An 18,989-nucleotide genomic window follows, 5' to 3' on the forward strand; every position below is an offset into this window, starting at 1 on the left:
CCAGCTCGCCTGAAAATCAGGATCCTGTGCACCTGAGCCTTTCAGCCTCCCTCATTCTGCACTGTAGACCATTCTAAATATCTCTGTGGATAGTTGCCATTGCCTTGGGCTGCAGGAGAGAGCAGCGAGCCCAGCTGTGCAGCCCCAGGCGTTGATGGAGCAGTGCCTGGGTGGAAGGAGGAGCAGTCACCCACCCACGGCTCCCCTGGCCTGCACAGCCCGTGCAGAAAGTGCTGATGAGCTGCTCAGGGGCAGGGCAAGCCACAGGCACCGTGCTGGGGTGGGTGGCAGCGCAGCTCTGCTGACCCCAGCTGCAGCAGGCTGTGTCTGCTCCCGAGCATGCCGCAGAGCCCCTGAGACAATCACACCTCTGGCGGGGCAGGAAGATGCAGCAAGCTCGCAGGGGAAGCTTGGTTTGTTTAGAGTTTCATTTTAACAGCTCACAAGCCTTGTCTGTGCTAGCAAGTGCTGCTGCATTTCCCACTTGTGCCACCAGTTTTAGCTGTGCTGGTAACAGTGAGGGTGAGAGCAGCGGTGAAGGCAAACATCCCACAGCTTTGGGCACACCAGGCTCCACAGAGCTCCTTGGCTTGGGTGTCCAGGGTTTAGGGTGAGAGGGCTCTTTTTCCCCCCCAAAAAAATATTTCTTCAAGTATTTTAGCACAGCCAGATTTTGTGCTGTTCATTGTTCCACAGACTCTGGGTGCCCTTGGATCCGGGTGAAGCCGTGCTGGGAGGGCATCGCTCGTGTGCTTTACCGAGCTGAGGGAGCTGCTGCTTGGGGTCACAGTTGTAAATTAGGTTTCATCCCTCTGGGGAACACTCAGAACCTCTGTCCATTTCCTCTGGATCTTGTAGACAATTCCTCACCCACCGTTAGGAAGGCAGAGGAATGTGGACCTGGTCACATTTGTGACAAAAATACATCTCCGTGAGCAGTAATGAGCAGGCTTGCTTTGTCGTTTCACAGAAGTGCAGATAGCACATTTTTCCATAGAAATACCTGGAACAGAAGGACAATTCCTGCACTGTGGGGGATGTCAGTGTGCAGTGAGTGGCGTGTCACGCGAGCCGCAGGCGGTGGCAGGAGCTGCTGGGGACGGGGCTGGGACAGGCTCGGGCTCAGCCTCACGACAGGAAACGGCAGCAGGAAACAGAGAAGGGGCTGGAGCTCAGTGCTCCGAGGGATAAGTGCTTGTGTTTGAAATGCTGATGCATAAATAGCATTAATTTTCTGAATGCTAAAGTTTATCTGCACGCAGGCCTTAGAGTTCTGAGTTCTTCTAATGGTTATCTCGTGCTGATGCAAGATCATAAAGCGTAGCTGCTGTGAGCCAGGGGAGCTCATGAATTCCCTAAGCCCAGCACACAAAGGCAGAGTTTGGCTGATGGAGTTTGAAGATCTGAACTTGGAGACACGTAACTGAGCCCAGCTAAGTTAAAGAAGGTCAGGGAAGTAACTGGATTGGAGTCTATTCTTGTAATTCTGATCTGGAAGGCAAAGCTTGAGAAGCAGTCTTGGAGCTATCAAGGACTTGGAATAGGGTGAAGGTCGAGGGTGTTAGTGTTTGGTTGGGGCCCAGATCTTACAGTGCAGTTAAAAAAAGACAAGATCTGGAATTCCCCCTTTTATTTATTTTAATTGTCATGTAATAATTTGCAAGTCAGATGCTGGTTGCATTGTGTTTACTCCCAGTTGTGTACTGGTTACTGCTGCTCAGCTGTCAGTGATAGAGGAGGTTCGTGTTTCTCGGGGAGAAAAGTGCAAATGGGCTGTGATTTCCCCTGCCAAACTCTTCTGGTGGCCACATGGACGTGGTGAATCATCTCTAGGACAATGTGGGTGGTGGAGGAACAGCCCAAACACAACGTCCATCCTTGGAGAGGCTCCACCAGAAATCTCCAGCTTGGGCCAGGCAGGGTGAGGAGAGGAGGTGCTGCTTGTGCCCTCTGAACTGGGGCAGCTGCCAGGGCCCCCAGGTGTGCACATCCACAAAATAACAACACAAATGAGACAAGGTAAATCTGGCCAGCTCTGGAGCCCAGCAGAGGTGCTTGGACACTCCTGGATGTGTCCTGGCTGCAGGCTCAGGCTGCAGGGTTGAGTGCTGGTTGAGGTTTTGTGTGCCCAGCGCCCAAATGCTGCAGCCCACGTGCTGGAAACAAGCCATGGGACGTGTGCCAGGGGATGCCAGGAGTCCTGCAGGACAATGCACTGCAGGACACGGTGGTGGGATGGCATCAGGGCAGGTTTAATGTGGAGGGAAGGTTGCTGCTGTGTGGGTTTGATGGTAGGATCGTGTTCTCTGTGGGAGACACGAAAGGAAATTCCTGCTCTGTCTACAGCAGTGTTCCCCTTTTTGCTAGGTCAGATCCTCACTGTGCTCCAAACAGGGAGCTGAATCCCTTTTTGAAGTCTGACAGTTTCATGAATGATCCAAAACCTCCTGGGGAGTGCAGAAAATAGCAAATGATTTTCAGCAGTTAACTCTGTGAACCTAATAGTGCAACATTAATGATGCAATTTCCTCAGGCAAATTCACGATAAAATAGACAGAAAGCTTTTAAAAAAACTATCAGTGTTTTCCCAGGTTCATTCAAAAGAGATGTTTGCTACTTGAGCAAATAAACAACTTTGAATATTGAATGTGAGGGTAACAAGTATTAATCAGAAGGATAGGTTTGCCAGGTTCTGCTGTGCAAATTAGAAAGTTTCAGGGTAATGGGGCACCTTGTGTCTCTCCTTGCTGCTGTAGCTGCTGAAAGCCAGCAAACCTTTCTCCCCAAAGGATTCCCCCTGGCTGGGACATGCTGCCTCCCCAGGTGTTCTTGTAATCCTACGGGGCATTCCAAAAAAACAGGGATTCCAAAAAAACACTGCAAAACAGGAAAAAATCCAGGGCTCACCCAGAGAAAAATGCAGAAGAGTGTGGCTGCAGAAACGGAGTTGCCATAGCTGTTGGAGACTCAGCGAGACAGGGTGGAATCCAGTGTTTTGGAAGGTTTCCCCGTATGACACAAGATTTTGGAATTTTACAGCTGGTAAATCCTTATTAACACAGGCAGCCACTGCTGGCCTGGATTCCCTGGCTCACTGTTTACTATGGGGGCGCCTGATGGAAGTGTGCCTGGTCCTGATTATTCAGCTTAATTGTTTAGGGAGAATATTAAAAAATAATCATAATTCTTGGCATAAACAAAAGGCAGAGAGACAAGCTCCCATCACCTGTTGACAGAAAATTGATCATGAAGAAAGCTGGCATGGGGAGTGGAATTCCCTGTTCTCCCACTTAGTCATCGCATCCTGGTGTGACTCATTTTATTACATGGAGGTTCCCAGTGGTTTTATTTTGAGAGAAGCTTTTGTTTAATAATTTATATACACACACACACAAACACACTTATAATCTTAAAAAAACAACAAATCTATTCTGATGAATTGGCATAAGGAATAATTTGGAAGAGCTCTGGAATGAAATACTGTTCCTCCTGCTTTGCTGTTCAACTACTGTATTTATGTTTTATTTTAATGGGAATTGAATTCCTCAACAATAGATGGGGAGAATTCGCCTCTAGACTTGTTCTCACTGTGCAAAATGTCAGATTTGGGGCTGGGCTGGCTGGGGGATGAGTAATCCATTGCCCTTTTACCTCCCAGACCTTGCCTTGTATCTCCAGCCCTGGTGACTCAAACTTGTGTCCTCAGTGCAGTGAAGGCACTGGCCTCTGCTCTCAACAAACAGAGCTCCATTAACTGCAGTGGGCAGTCTTGCTTCAGAAAGAAAAATAAATCTATGAAAACGAAGCTCAGGAATAAATTTAATGGTTCTGCTTTTCATGAGTTTTAAATACACTCATGCTGAGTTGCTGTAAAGTTTGAAAATGGTTTTGAAGTAAGAGTTTAGAGGGAGACAACTGCTCAGGACCAGATGCTGAGCAGCCTTGTGCTGGCCTGAAGCAGAGTAAGTTCCCAGCTGAAATCAGAATTTGTCCCTGAATTTGTCTGGAATTTGTCCAGAGCAGCAGAGACTCTGAGTGAGGGTTCCTCATAAGGTTTCTGCTGCCCAGAGTGGTTTTGTCCAACTGGAAACCATTCACTGCCCTCCCTTTGTTCTTGGGGTGGCTCTAAAAACCCTTCTTTGTGTTCCAGAGATGTCTGTCATCTGCTGATAAAAGCTGACAGAGATAATTGTGCTTTTCTGGAAGTCCTTCCAAGAATCAGAGTGAATGGGGAAGTTCCTGCAGGCCCAGGGGGAGCTATGCAGAACTGAACTGTGCAGAAATATTCAGAAATGTTCAGAACTGTGCAGAAATGTGCAGAAATGTTCAGAACTGTGCAGAAATGTTCAGAACTGTGCAGAAATGTTCAGAACTGTGCAGAAATGTGCAGAAATGTTCAGAACTGTGCAGTCAGAGCGCTGCCCCTCTGGTGACCAGGCTGGCTTTCTCTGGGGAACCAGTAACAGGTTGTTCATTAAGTAATTTGTGTAATGCTTGACTGAAAAGCAGTGTACCTTTGCAGGCCCAAAATCACATGCAGGCGTGGAATCCCATGCAGAATCAGCACAATAGTACATTTAGTCTTCAGCTGCAGAGAACTGCAAAGAACATTTCCTGAGCCTCTCAGTCCATCAGTCATGCTTGTTCAAATAAAGCAGTGAGTTTGTTTCCCTGCTAGTTACTGACCCCAAAGTCATGAGTAAGGGATCCTGAATAATGTGTAAAGGCTGTAACTGGTTCAGAAAAGCTTTAATTGGCTAATTAAAAAGGGTCCTAGAAGGGGCTGCAGAGAATCACCCAGAAGGTTCCTAATGCAGCCTGACGTTTTGATTTCCCCCAGTTAGAAGCAGGACTTTTGGTATGATGGCAGTTTGGGTTAGGAAGGGTAGAATTACTTTCTTCCAACAACTCATTCATTCCCCAAAGAGTGCTGACACAATCAGATCTCTCATCAGGGTTTAATGCTAAGTCTCATAGCCCTGAAGCAGCACAAAAATCTCTATTTCCTGAACATTTCACTGACCTGTGGTGTTAAAGACTTGCCAACTAAGACAAACCATTAAATGAGCAGGGAACCACAACAGTAAAAATACTGCATGAGGCAGCCATGGCTGGTGAGACCTCAGGGTCTAAATCCAGGAATATTTTATCATCCTGAGTGCTGCCCTTTCCAGAGGCAGGGCTTGGATTCCCTGTGCTGGAGGCACAGCTTGAAAGGCACCACACACACAGACGTGGCCCTGGGCTCCTCAGTGATCCTTACAGCTTTCTGTCCTGTCCATGTTGAGGCAGCTTTAATTCTGTGCAATAAGCAGCTATCTGCACTTGCAGACTTTGGATTAAATTATCAATCAAGCTGGGTTTAGTCTCCTGTGTTTCCAAGCAGGAGCTGTTTGCCCCATTGTGGCATGTATGGGGTAATTGAGGCCAGAAGGGATGTCTGGAGGGTCGAGCACAGCCTCCTGCTCAGAGATGAACATTTCTGGTGGCCAGGCATCACCTGGGTTCAGGCAAGGGCCTTTGCTGTGACAGGGGCTGTGCTCCACTGTCACATCAGCCTTGGGATTTTCAGTACATCCTTACAATCAGAATCCTGGTTTTGTTGAGGACTTTCTCCAAGCCCCCACTTTAATTTCCTCCTAAAAAAATATTGCATTTATGCACATTGTAAAGGTGATAAATGTGTTGACAGTTTGGTGCAGGTTTTCTCTATTCAGAATTTCCTGAAATGATCCTGAGACTTCTCAGTTTATTCCTCCTGCTCTCCATTAGCTCCCAGGGTATGCATAATCAGAAGCTTTCTTTTCATTACCCAGAAAAAGAATAGGTTAAAGTAGAGAGACTTGTGAATGCAGTTGTATTTTTCATTTTCCTCACAGCCTCCCTCACCCTCCTGCCAAAAGCTCCCCATAATGTGCACATCCAGAGCAGTTAAAGGAAAAGCAAATATTGATTGTCTCGAGCTGAAGTGAAGCAGTGAGACAGATGGAGCCACATCATCATATTGAATATAAAGGTCAGGGAGTGAACTGCAGAGTGCTTAAATCCAACAGGGCTCAAAGCACAGGGATTGCTGCTGCTGATTTGTTAGAAACCTGTTCAGCTGCCACAAATATGGAATGTATCCAAACAGAAGCATCTATCATTGTTGGAATGATAGCCCCAAATACATTTACTTCTTGTTTGCCTTTTCTCATTCTTACTTTTGACCCACACAGGCTTTGGACTCAGCCTGAACATCATTTGATTTTTATGGTTGGCTTCATTAGCTTTTAGTGCAGTTTCGGTGGCTCAGTTACTAAATCAAATCCCCTGTGGTTGTGGTTGCATGTGTTCCACAGGCTCCTTGGATGTGGCACATGACTTGGAGGCCCGTTTCTACTTTAGTTTATGCATTTTGGACCAGCAAATCCTTTTGATTTCCACCTTCTTTGTGAAGTTAGTGCTGTTGTATCTGCACAGACTGTTTGAATTTAGCAGTACAGAAACAAAGATGAAAACATTCTGCCTGGAGCAAAAGCAGAGTCAAATATTCCTGCTTGACTGTCCTTGTTGTCAGGACATCTTCATGTGGCATTGCTGAGACAGCTCCCATGTGTGTCTCTATCAGAGCTCTTCCTTTATTATGTGTCTTCTTGTTTCCTTTTCCCTCCTGTTTTCGTCAGAGAACTCTAAAAAATTATCCTTTGGGATGTTTGGGATTGTGGGGAGGTTCCTCACACACTGTGCTGGTTTCTTTTCTCAAAGCTCACCTAGAAGGGGAATCTCCCCATTGAGCATTTGCTGCCTCACAATCAGACAAGGATTTACTGGATTAACCCCTCAGTATTTTGGCTCCCCCTTCCCTGTTTGTGTCTCAACAGCAGCAAGGAGTTGGCTGCATTAACAGGGGTACAGATGGAACATGGCAGTGCCCAAAGTGGAGGCTGATGTTAAATGACATTAAATAATGGGATCTTTTCCATGCCTTTGCAGCAGTCCCTGGGGGTGGGCAGTGACACAGAGCTCTGCTGAGGCCATCCCAGCCCCAGCAGCCTCTCAGCCCCACGGTGGAAAAGACAACTCACAGGAGGGAACTTCAAAAAAGAGAGCAAATTCGGAGTTGTTCAGTGCTCCCTCCTTGCAGCTGGGAGCCTGGGATCTCCTGATAGTGCCACACTCCCAGCTCTGGGATCTCCTGCTGGGCCACACTCCCACTCTTTGGGCTCTCCTGATGTGCCAGGCTCTGGGGCAGCCTCTTCCCAGCTGTTCCCTGGCTGTGCCCACTGCCCAGGGAGGGTTGGCTGAGGGAGCCCACCAGGGCTGGTGCCCCACAGCAGCCCCAGGAGCCATCCCAAGGGAGGGCTGAGAGCTGTGAGCTCCAGGACAAGCTCCTGTCCCCGTGGGTGTGGGCAGAGCCGTCCAGGTGTGGGACAGGTGAGTTCTGTCCCAGAAGGGACCCTGGGGCTGTGTCCTGGCCACAGCTGGGCAGAGGCTGCCCCAGAGCCTGGCACATCTGTCAGCTCATTGTCTGGGCCCAGCACAGAACAAAGAGCACAACAACACAAGAAATGCAAAATGCATTTAAAAATACTCTTTCATTTCCCTTTTTGCCAGAAGCAGAAGTGCTTAAATAATAGAGGACAAAAGCAGCTCTTGCAGAACTTCCAAGAGTTGGGAAAAATACAAAGCTCTGTGAGAAGGACTGGGTTCAGGAGATTTTCCCCCTTGTCCTGCCCAGTGTGGGGACCCCAAAGCAGGCAGCAGCTCCTGGCTGCAGCACTCCCAGCCCATCAGGTCCTTGGGATATGTGTCCCCTGGCCAGTTTAAAAGCAAGCTTTCAGAAAGGTATGAGGCAATTTGTTTCCCTCCCATCAGTATTTTTCTTCTGCAAATTGCTTGGCTGAAAGGCTCAATGGAATATGAAAATCAAAGGGGTAAAGATTAAAATCTAAAAAAAAAAAGAAAGAAAGAAAGCACTGCAAAATATGTTTATACTTAAGGAATATTTGTCAGCAGAGGAAGCAGCCAGTCTGTAAATGAATGTCCTGTCACTGCTGATCCACTCTTACAGCACAGGGGTTGCTGTGGTGCTACTCCATACAGGGGAATCACATTTTATTTTCTCTATAAATGTAATTTTGTGTGACTCAGGATGGAGACAAGCTGCATGGATGCAATAACTAAGGGCAGCAAAGCTTGCAGGGGTTCAGGGCAGAGGCTGTCCCACGTGCAGTGGAGTGCTTTTGCACTGAGTACAGTGAATATTTGGTGTTTTGCCACGGCTTTAGGGCTGTCAGGGGCATTCTGTGGGAATCCGAGAGGTCTTGGCTCAAAGCAGCAGAGTTTGCTGAGCTGCTGACCCAGGGTGACCATTCACAAGTTGTGTGACCTCCTGGTGCCCTCCACCAGTCAGGCTGGCTGGACTCAGGCCTGGTAAAAAGCAGGTGTTGCACCTGTGCTAAATATTTCATTCCTCAGTGTGGCTAATTTCTACATAAACATTGAACTTTAATATGTATGTGAGCTCTTTCCTGGCAAGAGAAGTGTTCAGTGATGTGTTTCAATGAAACGCTGGGGCTTTCAGTGAGGACTGGGAAGGTGCTTGAAGTCAAGTCCATCTTGAGAGCTTTGCTAACTTAATGCCCTTGATTTGTATCTCTCTCTTTTTTTTATAAGTTCTTTGATTAAAAAAAAAAAACCCACAGTGAGGTTAATGTTGTGGTATTCTTGTAGATGGGCAGCAGATCTGGGAGATGGAGGCAACAGTGGACAAAGACAAGAGCCAGCCTGTGAGTATGAAACAGGGGTGTCCTCTCCAGCTCCAGTGTTCAAGGGGAGCCTCCAAGGAGCAGATCAGGAGCAGAAAGAGCAGCAATGCCACAATGAACAAGTGCCAAATGCTGCAGGAGGGATTGATTCCTGCAGCAGAGCCCCCAAGGGAGCCCCTGCTGGGTCCTGCCCTGCACACCCACAGTGCCAGCCCAGGCCCTGCAGGATGCTGCCCCTGGCCAGCCCTGGCTGCTGTGGCACATCCAGGGATTGCCCTGCAGGATTTCCAGTGCTCTTTGGAGGGAAGGAGCCCCTCTCTTCCCTTGCTGGGACCTTGCTCGGGCAGGCAGAGCTCTCAGGAGCCAGCAGTGCCTCTGCCGTGGGCTGTGCCTGCCCTGGAGGCAGCAGGGTCTGCCTGTGGGTAAATCCAAAGCCTACAGCATAACTGAGTTACTCTGACAAAAAGAGGGAATTCTGCAGTGCACACTCCTTTATCAGGCACTGTGGCATTAGCAGAGCTTCTGCATTTGTCACCATTTCATGCTTTATTTGTAGCTGAGACTTCTCTCCAAGTGCAGGAGGGATACAGTCCATAGAAACCAACTTGTCAGTGCCAAAAATCATCTGGGCTTCCACCATCTGCCCCTTTCTTCTCATACCCTTCTTTATAGAGATGAGCAGGGAGTTCCCCTTGTCGTGGCTGGAGGTGTGGCAAGGGGAGCTGCCCTGCAGCCCCTGGCCAGCCTCAGTGCTGATCCTTGCTGTCCCCTGTGTTTATTTCAGAGCATGCTTTTTGTGGAAATTCCCGAGTACAGGAACAAGCACATCCGCACAGCCGTCAAGGTGAATTTCTATGTCATCAATGGCAAAAGGAAAAGAAGCCAACCCCAGCATTTCACCTACCACCCAGGTAATTCTCAGGGACAGACTTGTTATCTGAGTTCATGAGCGGGATCTGATTTTCTGCTCTGTTGTTTTCTTGCCATTCTTTGAGGATCTAAATGTTGCTAATTTAATTCAGCCCTCAGCAGCTGCTTGGTTTAAAAGATGCCTGTGATTTATGATCAGGAATTTCCATCAGTTTGGGGTGTCAGTGATCTGTTATTCTGGCAATGGGCTGATGCTGCCTCATTGGTGGAAGTTTGCCAAGAGCCTCAGTGGGAACAGGCTCAGTCTGGGACACGGTGTGACCCTGAAAACCATCAGTGTTGCCTTCTCTGACATGTCCAGCAATAAGAAAACATCAGATCTGGGAAAGGGCCTGGGATGGAGGAAGGCAAGCAATATAGAGTCTTCAGAGTGAGGCTAGCTGAGAAAAATATGAATGCTTTTGTGATGTTCTTCCTCTGGGGGATTGGTGAGCCATGTCACAATAAATGCAACAGGATTACTAATGAGATTCCCAGAATTTCTCAGCTTTGGCTGGGGGGAAAATCTTGTGAGAAAACCAGAGTATTGGGTTTGTGGAAAGCAGAAAGCATAAAATAACCCCACCAGATTTTATGCAAGCTTCAAATGATGTCTTAATTTGACTTGTCTCTAAGGAAAGGCAAACATTCACTCAAACTCTTATTTTGGTCTCCTCCAGCCTGAAAATCTCTGCTCCTCTCCCTGAATTTATGAACTCTATAGGGTATGACCAATGTGAAGGGTTTGTACAGTTGCTAAATTGTTCTGCTCTGGAACAGTATTGAGAAGCACACTTCTCTCTCAATATAAAACCTAAAATAGACCACTTAGGAGGAGGAAGCTTTATTTCCAGACAGGAATTTTGCATGACCACTGCATGGTTTCCATTGTGTGGTGTTTCTGTAGTGAGTTTTGGGGAAGATTTGACCAAAAAATCATTGGAAATATAGAGGACCATCATTTACCCCACCAGGATTCATAGAACTCTTACTAAATCATGATCTTTTACATGATGGTGTCAGATAGGTCTTCAGCTCTCAGCACTGAGGGAACTTTGTGCAGCAGAAACAAAAGCTCTAGAATATTCAGCTCTGCCTTTGGTCACTGGTTGGATGTTTGACAGGAAGATGGGCAGTTGTTTATGTCCTGGGATTTCTGTTGATTCAGTCTTCTTTGAGATGGAAGTACTGCATGAAACACCTATCTATGACTTCTTATTTTGTGTGTGTTGCAGAATGGCCCTTAAATGAATTAAAACAGGAGCTGAAGTGTTGAATTTTTCAGCTTTAGCAATTTGTTGTTCATTAGTGCATTTAAGATTTTTTAAGAACCTCTTAGCTTTGAAGAATCTTTGCAGTGGTTGCATGTGGGTGATTTATTAAACTCAGTGCTTGTGACATATGAATTTAGACACACAAATCTTGTAAAAGGCTTAAATCTCATATTGCTTCAAGGAAAACCTTTCTCCTCAGCCGGTTACAAATAACATCCTTTGCATGCTTTATTCTAGTACCATCCATCAAAACAGAGCCCATTGATGACTATGATCCAGCCCTAATCTGCAGTCCAGTGCACGGTGCTCTGGGGACAGTAACACAGCCTTACTATTCACAGCACACGCTGGCCACCGAGTCGCCCTCGTGCCTCGTGGCCACCATGGCTCCTTGCCAGCAGCTGCGCTCAGGCCTCTCCTCTCCCGACTCGCGGTACCAGCAGCAGAGCCCGGCTGTCATTTACCAGAGGAGCAAGAGCCTGAGCCCCAGCCAGCTGGGCTACCAGCAGCCGGGCCTGATGGCCACGCCGGCCGCGCTCGGGGACGGGCACAGGTCCGTGCTGGTGCACGCCGGCTCCCCGGCGCAGAGCTCGGCCGTGCTGCAGCCCTCCCCGGGCCACCAGCAGCCCTCTCCCGTCATCCACTACTCCCCGACCAACCCGCAGCTGAGGTGTGGCAGCCACCAGGAGTTCCAGCACATCATGTGCTGCGAGAGTTTCGCGGGCGGCGCGTCGAGGCCCGGCCAGGCGCAGGGCGGCCCGGCGCCGAGGCTGAGCCCCGGCTCGTACCCCACGGTGATCCAGCAGCAGGCGGCCCCGGGCACCAGGGCGGCCAAGAACGGGCCCCCGGGCACCGAGCACAAGGACGTGCTGCCGGCAGGAGTCACCATCAAGCAGGAGCAGAACCTGGACCAGGCCTACCTGGACGATGGTAAGTGCTGTGCCCCTCTCAGGGCTGCTCTGTTGGAGGGGGGGCTGAGGTGGGAGTTCCCAATGCTGCCGTTGCTTGGCGTGGCCCCCTTGGTGGCTGTGGGCATTTGCTGTGCTTTCAGGCTGGATTGGGTCTCTCGTTAGGTGCGTTGTTGGTTGATGGCAAAGCGCTTTGGCCGCTCGCCCACAGGACCCCTCTGCTTGCTCTGTGCCACCTTGAGCTGGTCCCATTTTGTCTCCCTTTGCCAAAGGCCCCATTGCCGGTTTGGAAAATGGCGGATCTGAAATTACTTCTTCATTATTTTATTATATTTTTTCATATCAGGGCAAAGTCCACTTTGTAAAATGCTCTTGTACATTTTGTACCAAAAAAAAAGCCCATTGAGCAATCTATCAAGGCCTGTAATGAATGGGGTAGTGCTGCAGGCAAAACCATTGCAGATGTTCTAGATGAACAGTGGGACATTGATAAGTTAAACAATGCTGTTCCTTTGTTGTGAGCCAGCTGATTTAGCCTTTAGGAATGAACATAAGTTAGAGTAAAGCTTTCTTTGAACATATCCTGCTTATTCTTAGGTAGGCAGCCATTGGCAGGCTGGTTGATTGGTTCTTTTATTAAAGCATGTTTCTGGCAGGAGGAAATCAATGCAAAATTAATAGTGGAGCTGGACACGGCAATCACAGAGAGCAGCAGCAAACCCAACATTGATTTTAGTGGGAGCAGAGTGAGGCTGCTGAAAACACTGCTGCAAATGCAGGATGTTCCTGTGCAGGAAGCACAGACCTGATTGCCACAGATGGTGGCTCTGCTCCCCTCTCAGTGCAGGCAGTGTGGGCTGGATCTCCTGGTGTGCACCAGGATGTGCTCCAAGCACCCAGCAGTTTGGGATTTTTACTGCACTTACTGGGAGTAATGGTGAAATTGTGCCTGTGAAAGTTTTGCTTTCCTCAGCTTGGGTCCCGAGTGCTCTGTTCCGTGTGCAGCCTTCACTGCTGGGTTTGTGGGCAGAGGTTGGATGGTTTCTCTGTTACTGTGTTTGCAGAGGGGTGATGCAGCTCTGGTGCCATCACAGTAAAATCTGGAGAGCTTTTACTGGCTCTTTTCTCTGAGCAGGAGATTCAGGAGATTCATTTAACTTGGGATATTCACTTTTCATTCAGGGAACTGGGCATGATAACAAGGCAAGAGAATCTTTCTGACAGGAGAACAAAGCACTGTTTTTTAGGGTAATTTTAATGAGAAGCTGAGAGATTTTTCCACATTTCTAAGAATACTTGGTACACACCTTGTAAAAGAAAGAAAGGAGAAAGCTTTTACTTCAAGGTTCTATCTTCAAAGTCAGGCCATAGTCCACTTAAAAGAACTCCTAAGATAGACTGCAAAGTTAATTTTGCTGAGTTTTGCATCAGGCCAGTGACACCCAAGGGCAGCACAGCTCACCCAGAATGCACTCACCCTTCCTGCTAAGGGAGCCTTTAGGCAGAACTGCAGCAATTAATAATGAAACCCCAGGCTTCTCCTTGGCTGGCTGCATCATCTTCAGTTGATTTCAGCCACAGATTGCTTTATCAATCATGCCACCCAAGTCAGGCCAGGCAGGATGGGCCACATGCAGTCTCTTTACTGACCTCAGTGAGTTTATATCAGCTGGAAGTGTGACTTGGAGAATTGTGATTTACTTTAGGGCTTTGCAAAGCATTTCATTCTGAAATGTTCGGGGCTTGAATTGAAAAGCCACATTGTTTGCTGCTGGGGAAAAGTGACTCAGAACATAACAAAAGCCATGTTTTTCCTGACTAGAAAGTTTGGGTTTGTGCTTTATGGTATTAAAAGAAAGCAAACTCAAAGGATTATAGAGGCTTTGCCCTTAAATCCCTTTTATCCAGAGAGCTCTTGTGAGATAAAGTGAGCTGTGAGGTCTTGCAGTGATTTCCACGGACAGACACGGAGCTGCTGCTGGCCCAGGCAGGCTTGGCACGGGCCAATGCTGCTGCTGCTGCTGCCCTTGGGCAATCTCTCACTTCCCTCTGCTCTTCCTGCCTTCCCCCATCTTCCTCCTGCCCCTGCCTTGTTCTCCTTTCTCCAGGGTTCTGCTGACAGCCAGCTTTGTGCCTTTGCTCTGGTGCCTCCCCTCAGCAGCCCTTGCTCACTGCCTTGGTGGTTAACTCACAGCCTCAGGGTTCTGGGCTTTGTTTCTATCCTGAGCTGTGTGGAGGGGCCTGGGCATGTCCCACACTGGCAGTTCCCCATTCCTGGAGCTGGTGCCTCTCAGGGTGGGCACACTGAGGGTGCTGGGCTGTCCTGGCAGTGCCCAGGGCATCCCCAGCTGACACCACTGTCGTTTCTCTGCGCCCCTCTCTGCTCCCTGGAGTCACTGCTGCCAGCACCCCTCAGTGTTGTCTTCTCCCCCTGCTGTAAAAGATGTTATTTGTGCTTCCTGAGAGCATGGCTTGGTTTTGCTCAGAGCCTTCACTGCTCCACAGGGCACAAAGCACTGGGAATGCAGCACATTTAACCTGCCTTGAAAAGGTGAGAGCTGTTCTCCCCTCTGCAGGAGGACTCCAGGCCTGGGGGCTCTCCAGGTTGAGTGCAGCCAAACCAGCCTGGAGCCCAAGGCAGGTGATGGCAAGGATTTACCATGCTCTCAGATGGTCTTTGCATGTGCCAGCAGTGCTTGGTGCCCAGCTGGTGCCCTCCCCAGCCCTTGGGGACCATTTCAGCAGAGCTGTAGCTGGTTCCTGGCCCCGCTGCAGATGTGCAGAGCTGCCACTTGCTTTGTGAAAGGAGACTTTGGCCCCTCTTCTCCTCTTTCTGTGCAGCCTCAGCCCAGGCTGTGGTGCCTCCTGCAGCTTCCCAGCCCTGCCCTCCCAGCCAGGGTGCCAAACAGGCTTGCAGGAGGGAAATCCACCAGTCACAGAGGGTGGATTTGGATGTGCACCCATCAGGGACTGATGCAAGTTCAGCATTGCCACACAGGACTGCCTTCACACACATACTCCTCCATATTTCTGTGTAAAATAGATAGATCTGTAACTTTCTGATAGCAAATCCTGGGAAGAGTCCCCAGAGGAGGGGGCTGTTCATGAAAAAGTGTCAGGGGATCCTTTGTTGCACAGCTGTGCCTCAGAGATTCATTCCTGTGGAATTACCTGGGGAGTGAGGATAGTGTAGGAGTGTCCCTGAGTGCCAGGGGGTGCCTCAGGTGTCCAGGCTAGAGCTGGCAAGCAGGGACCAGCCTCAAATGCAAGTGAAAGCCACGGGGTAACACAGTGATAAGCTCCTTTCAGCCGAGGCCTCATCTCAATATTGTTCATAACCAAACCGCCCACGATGGTAAAAGCTGCCCAAACAACCACATCAATATGTTGACAAATAGAATGTAGTTCCTGCAGCGCCCTCAGAGCACTGAGATTAACTCTCTAAAGCACAAACCCAGCCCCAAAGGTAGTTCTTTGCAGCACTGTCTGCAGTCCCCTGGTGGGGCAGGGTTGAGAGGGGTGACCCAGGGCTGGGGCACTGACTGTGCTCCTCCTGCCGAGCCTGTTCCCCCTCTGGGACACAGACACGAGGCTCAATTCCACACACAGATCATGGTTGTGTAGCTCGAGTGTTATCAGCTTGCCTGCCTTAGATTGAGATCTTTGCAAAGAAAAATGATTGTCATTATTCAGATAGTAACTGCCTAACCACATCTGACACTCCCAAGTCTGCTGGATACAGCTGCTCTAAAGTATTTTTGGTGCACAGTGATGTCCTTTGGGGAGGAGAGGAGCAAGGCAGATGCTGTGTAGTGGTTTATCAGGCTGCTGATCAGAGAGATGTTTTATAGTGAGCTCAGGTATTTCGCAGAAAACTCGAGACACGTCAGATATTTCTTTAGAAAGTGGCTGTGCAGGATGTGCAGTGTGGTCCTCACACCACCCAGCACCTCACATCCCCTCCACGACAAGCTGAGTGTTCAGTGTGCAGTTCTGCTCATCCAGCACCACTCAGAGTGTGTTACATCTCATCCCTGCATTTCCTTCCTGTGTTCTTTCATTCAGTGTAAGAAAACCTCAGTCTGTGCCCCAGTACAGTGACATGAAATCCACATCTTTCCTTCACATCCAGCAGGAAGCTTTCCTTTCTGGGCAGCTCTGTTCTCCCTGGGCAGGAGTACCTGCACCAAACCCTGTGAGAGCCCAGAGTGCTGCTGCAGGGCTGAGCTCCCTGTGCCAGCCAGTGCTGGGGGCTCTGGCACGTCCTGAGCATCCTGCTGGCCCTGCCCTGGATGCAGGGGTGGCACAGAGCAGCTGGGGGGTCCAGAGGGAACCCTCTGAGCTCTGGAGCTGCTCTGGCAGGGTCCTGCTGGCTGACAGCAGCTGCTTCTCTCTCTAAACCCTGTCCTGAGCCCCTGCACAGACAGCACAGAGGTTGGTGGCTCTAGGGGCAGATTTTAGCTTGGTTTGTAGCTGTTTCCATCTTGTGTCCATGCACAGAGTCAAGCAGCAAGGCAGGGCAGAGGGGAATGTTCTTGTCTGCTGGCATTTTAGACAGAGGTGAATTTGAGTCCTACAAATGGGCTGGGGTTCAGTTTCTAGCAACTAACTTGCATCTAAAAAAGCCATGCTCTGTTTTTAATTAGAGCTCCTTTTCATAGAAGGTGTGGTCACTTCTGCTCAGGCAGAGTTTGACTAAGAGTGAAGCCTGTATATTCTCCAAAACATTTTGCTCAAACACTCTAGCAAATCTATGTATTCATCAGGCTCATTCCTGGAGCTCTGACTCAGATTATTACAGATTTTCTGTTCTCTGCTGGGACCTTGCAGCCCTCCCTCGGTACACTGCAGCTTTATTTTTGGATCACATCTGTGGGTTTGTGTCAGGATCTCCATGCCCTGTCCTGTGCCTTGCTTTTCTAGAGGCAATGTAAAAAGAGGAAAAGCCTTCGTTCTGCTCCCAAACCCCTCAAGTCTGTTGGCAGGAAGCAGAAGGATCAGTCTGGGAGGAGGAAGGTCTGGGTTCAGTCTGAGCTTGGTCTTTCAGCAAAGTATTCAACTTTCCTGCACTTCAGTTTACCATCATTAAAAAGTGCTTTATCCTTCCCTCTTGTACAGTTAAGCATTAATTAAATTTGTGTTAGTAACACACACATGGATTCTCAGAAAAATCCCTACACTTGCATATCTGAATATGAATTAAGTATTTGTATTGTTATAGCAGGCTCCATCTGCTCCTCTTCTTCACCTCTAGCAAAAGTTCTCTGTTTAAAAGTTCAGACAAATCCAGCCCCATTTGGAGACTGCCCTTTCCCAGCAGCCTCAAAGCATGCAAACCCAAACAAAGCGAGGAAAAGAAAAACCCTTACATCCCAAATCAGCACTAGAGGAAGGAAGAAAATGAACGCAGTGATTAAAACCATCGTTCCACTGGCACCTCTTTGTTCTGGAGCTCAGGAATCTGTAATTGGTGCAGGCAGTGCCCACAGGCGCTGTGTGACAAAGCGTTTCCTGTGGAGCACGCAGGAACATGCAGAGCCCAGAGGAGGCCAGGGCTGCACGGGGGCACCGCTGCCTCTCCCTGGGCACCAAAGCCCAGCTCAGGGGTTTGAGGAGCAGGGCACGTCCCCCTTTGGAGGCTGGCTGTTATCACTGAAAGCGCTCGGCTTTTGGGAGGCAGCAGGCCATTTGCAATGATAGTTTTGAAATGCTGGCAAAGAGTTACTTGAAAAAAAGAACTTGTTCGTGCAGTTGGGAATTGAAAGCTTCTAAACCACAATAAAGTCCTTTCCCAGACTTGCTGTCCATTTAGTCCAGGCTCATGGCATTCCTTAGACAGTCTGAATCACAGGCAGCAGACATCACTTACAAAGGAGACCATAGACACCCATCTGTTGGGAGGCATCTGCCAAAACAGACCGTACATTTACTTTGATTCCTTCAATCCACTTTCAATTTAAAGGGATAATAACAATAACATTTTTCACTCCAGTGAAGGGAAATGGTAATGGATTAACATTATTCCACTGCAGAAGGAGGCAGACAGGCTTGTCCCCAGCTCTCACAGCTGGGTGAAGCAGGATCAGAGGTTTTGAGGGACGTGCTGCAGCTGAGGCAAGAAGTCAGTGGTGGAACTGTGGCTTTCCTGGAGAATCCCAGACTTCCAGGTGCCCCCAGGTGTGCAGGAGCTGGAGCAGCACTGGCTGTGCTGGAGGTGGTTAAATCCCATTGCACTGAGGGGAGGGACGGGCAGAGCTGCTGGCTCCTTTCTCTCCTGTGTGCTGTACCTGTCAGAGAGCAGGAGGTGCATCCCAGCAGTGAGCATTGCTGGTGGGTCACTGCTACTGGGGCCAGCCTGCAGAAACATTCTCATTTCTTGGGGATGAACCTGGAGACAGAGCAAAGCTGTTGTGTGAGCAAGTGCAGGTGTGAGGAAAAGGGATCTTCTGGCTGCTTCACACAGAAATTCTTTCAGTGCAGTCAGAGTTGTACCAGTTTTGACAGCAGTTTTTAAAAATGGGGACTGTGGTGATGAGAGGTGTGCAGCTAGAAAATGGTTTATAACAAAACCATGTGAAGTGGGAAAGGGGATGAACTCATTCTGGTGCTGAATTCTCCATTTTGCATTGAGCCAGAGAAGTGCTCTCTGCAAACCTCGAGCAGGGCTTGTGTTACACTCCAGCAGCTCACCACAGAGCTGGGCTGGTTAAGGTGGTTGGGTTTTTTTGGTTTTTAATTTTATTTTGCTAACACAGCTATTCTGGTGAAAAGCCTTGCAGAGACACAGCTCTGCTGGTGTCAGAGCCTGGGATCAGCACAGCCAGGGATCTGCAGCAGGGCTTTGTGCTGGGGTGGCTGTGCACGGGCAGGGGGCTGGGTCCTGCTCCTGGGGTAGCAGATAGGGTAAATATGGACATAGGGGAAATAAAAGGGATTTTTCTGTGGCAGTAATTGCAGAGCTCAGCCTGCTTGGTCTGTTGAGCCCCTCAGGATGAATCCCAGTAACTCCCAGCACAGGTGAAGCCCTGAGCTGGATTCATGTCCAGGAGCAGGCTTTGCTGAGGGACTTGTACCTGCAGCAAGGGGGTGTTTGCCCTCACAAATAGGGAAAATCCTAAAATCCTCTTAGCTCTCCTTCAGAATGAGCA

At 49.0% G+C, this 18,989-nt stretch overlaps 1 protein-coding gene across 3 annotated transcripts in view; it reads left to right on the forward strand.

The window, feature by feature from the left end:
* NFATC2 (nuclear factor of activated T cells 2) overlaps positions 1-18,989 on the forward strand; it is an 82,986-nt gene that overhangs the window by 40,217 nt on the left and 23,780 nt on the right. For all 3 annotated transcript variants that reach the window (XM_063172631.1, XM_063172630.1, XM_063172629.1), the window contains exons 7-9: positions 8,716-8,771; positions 9,535-9,661; positions 11,171-11,863. In XM_063172631.1, the coding sequence (XP_063028701.1) occupies positions 8,716-8,771; positions 9,535-9,661; positions 11,171-11,863 (876 nt within the window). The remainder of the gene's footprint in view (positions 1-8,715; positions 8,772-9,534; positions 9,662-11,170; positions 11,864-18,989) is intronic.

This window comes from Melospiza melodia, chromosome 19, assembly GCF_035770615.1.
Source record: "Melospiza melodia melodia isolate bMelMel2 chromosome 19, bMelMel2.pri, whole genome shotgun sequence".
Lineage (NCBI taxonomy): Eukaryota > Metazoa > Chordata > Aves > Passeriformes > Passerellidae > Melospiza > Melospiza melodia.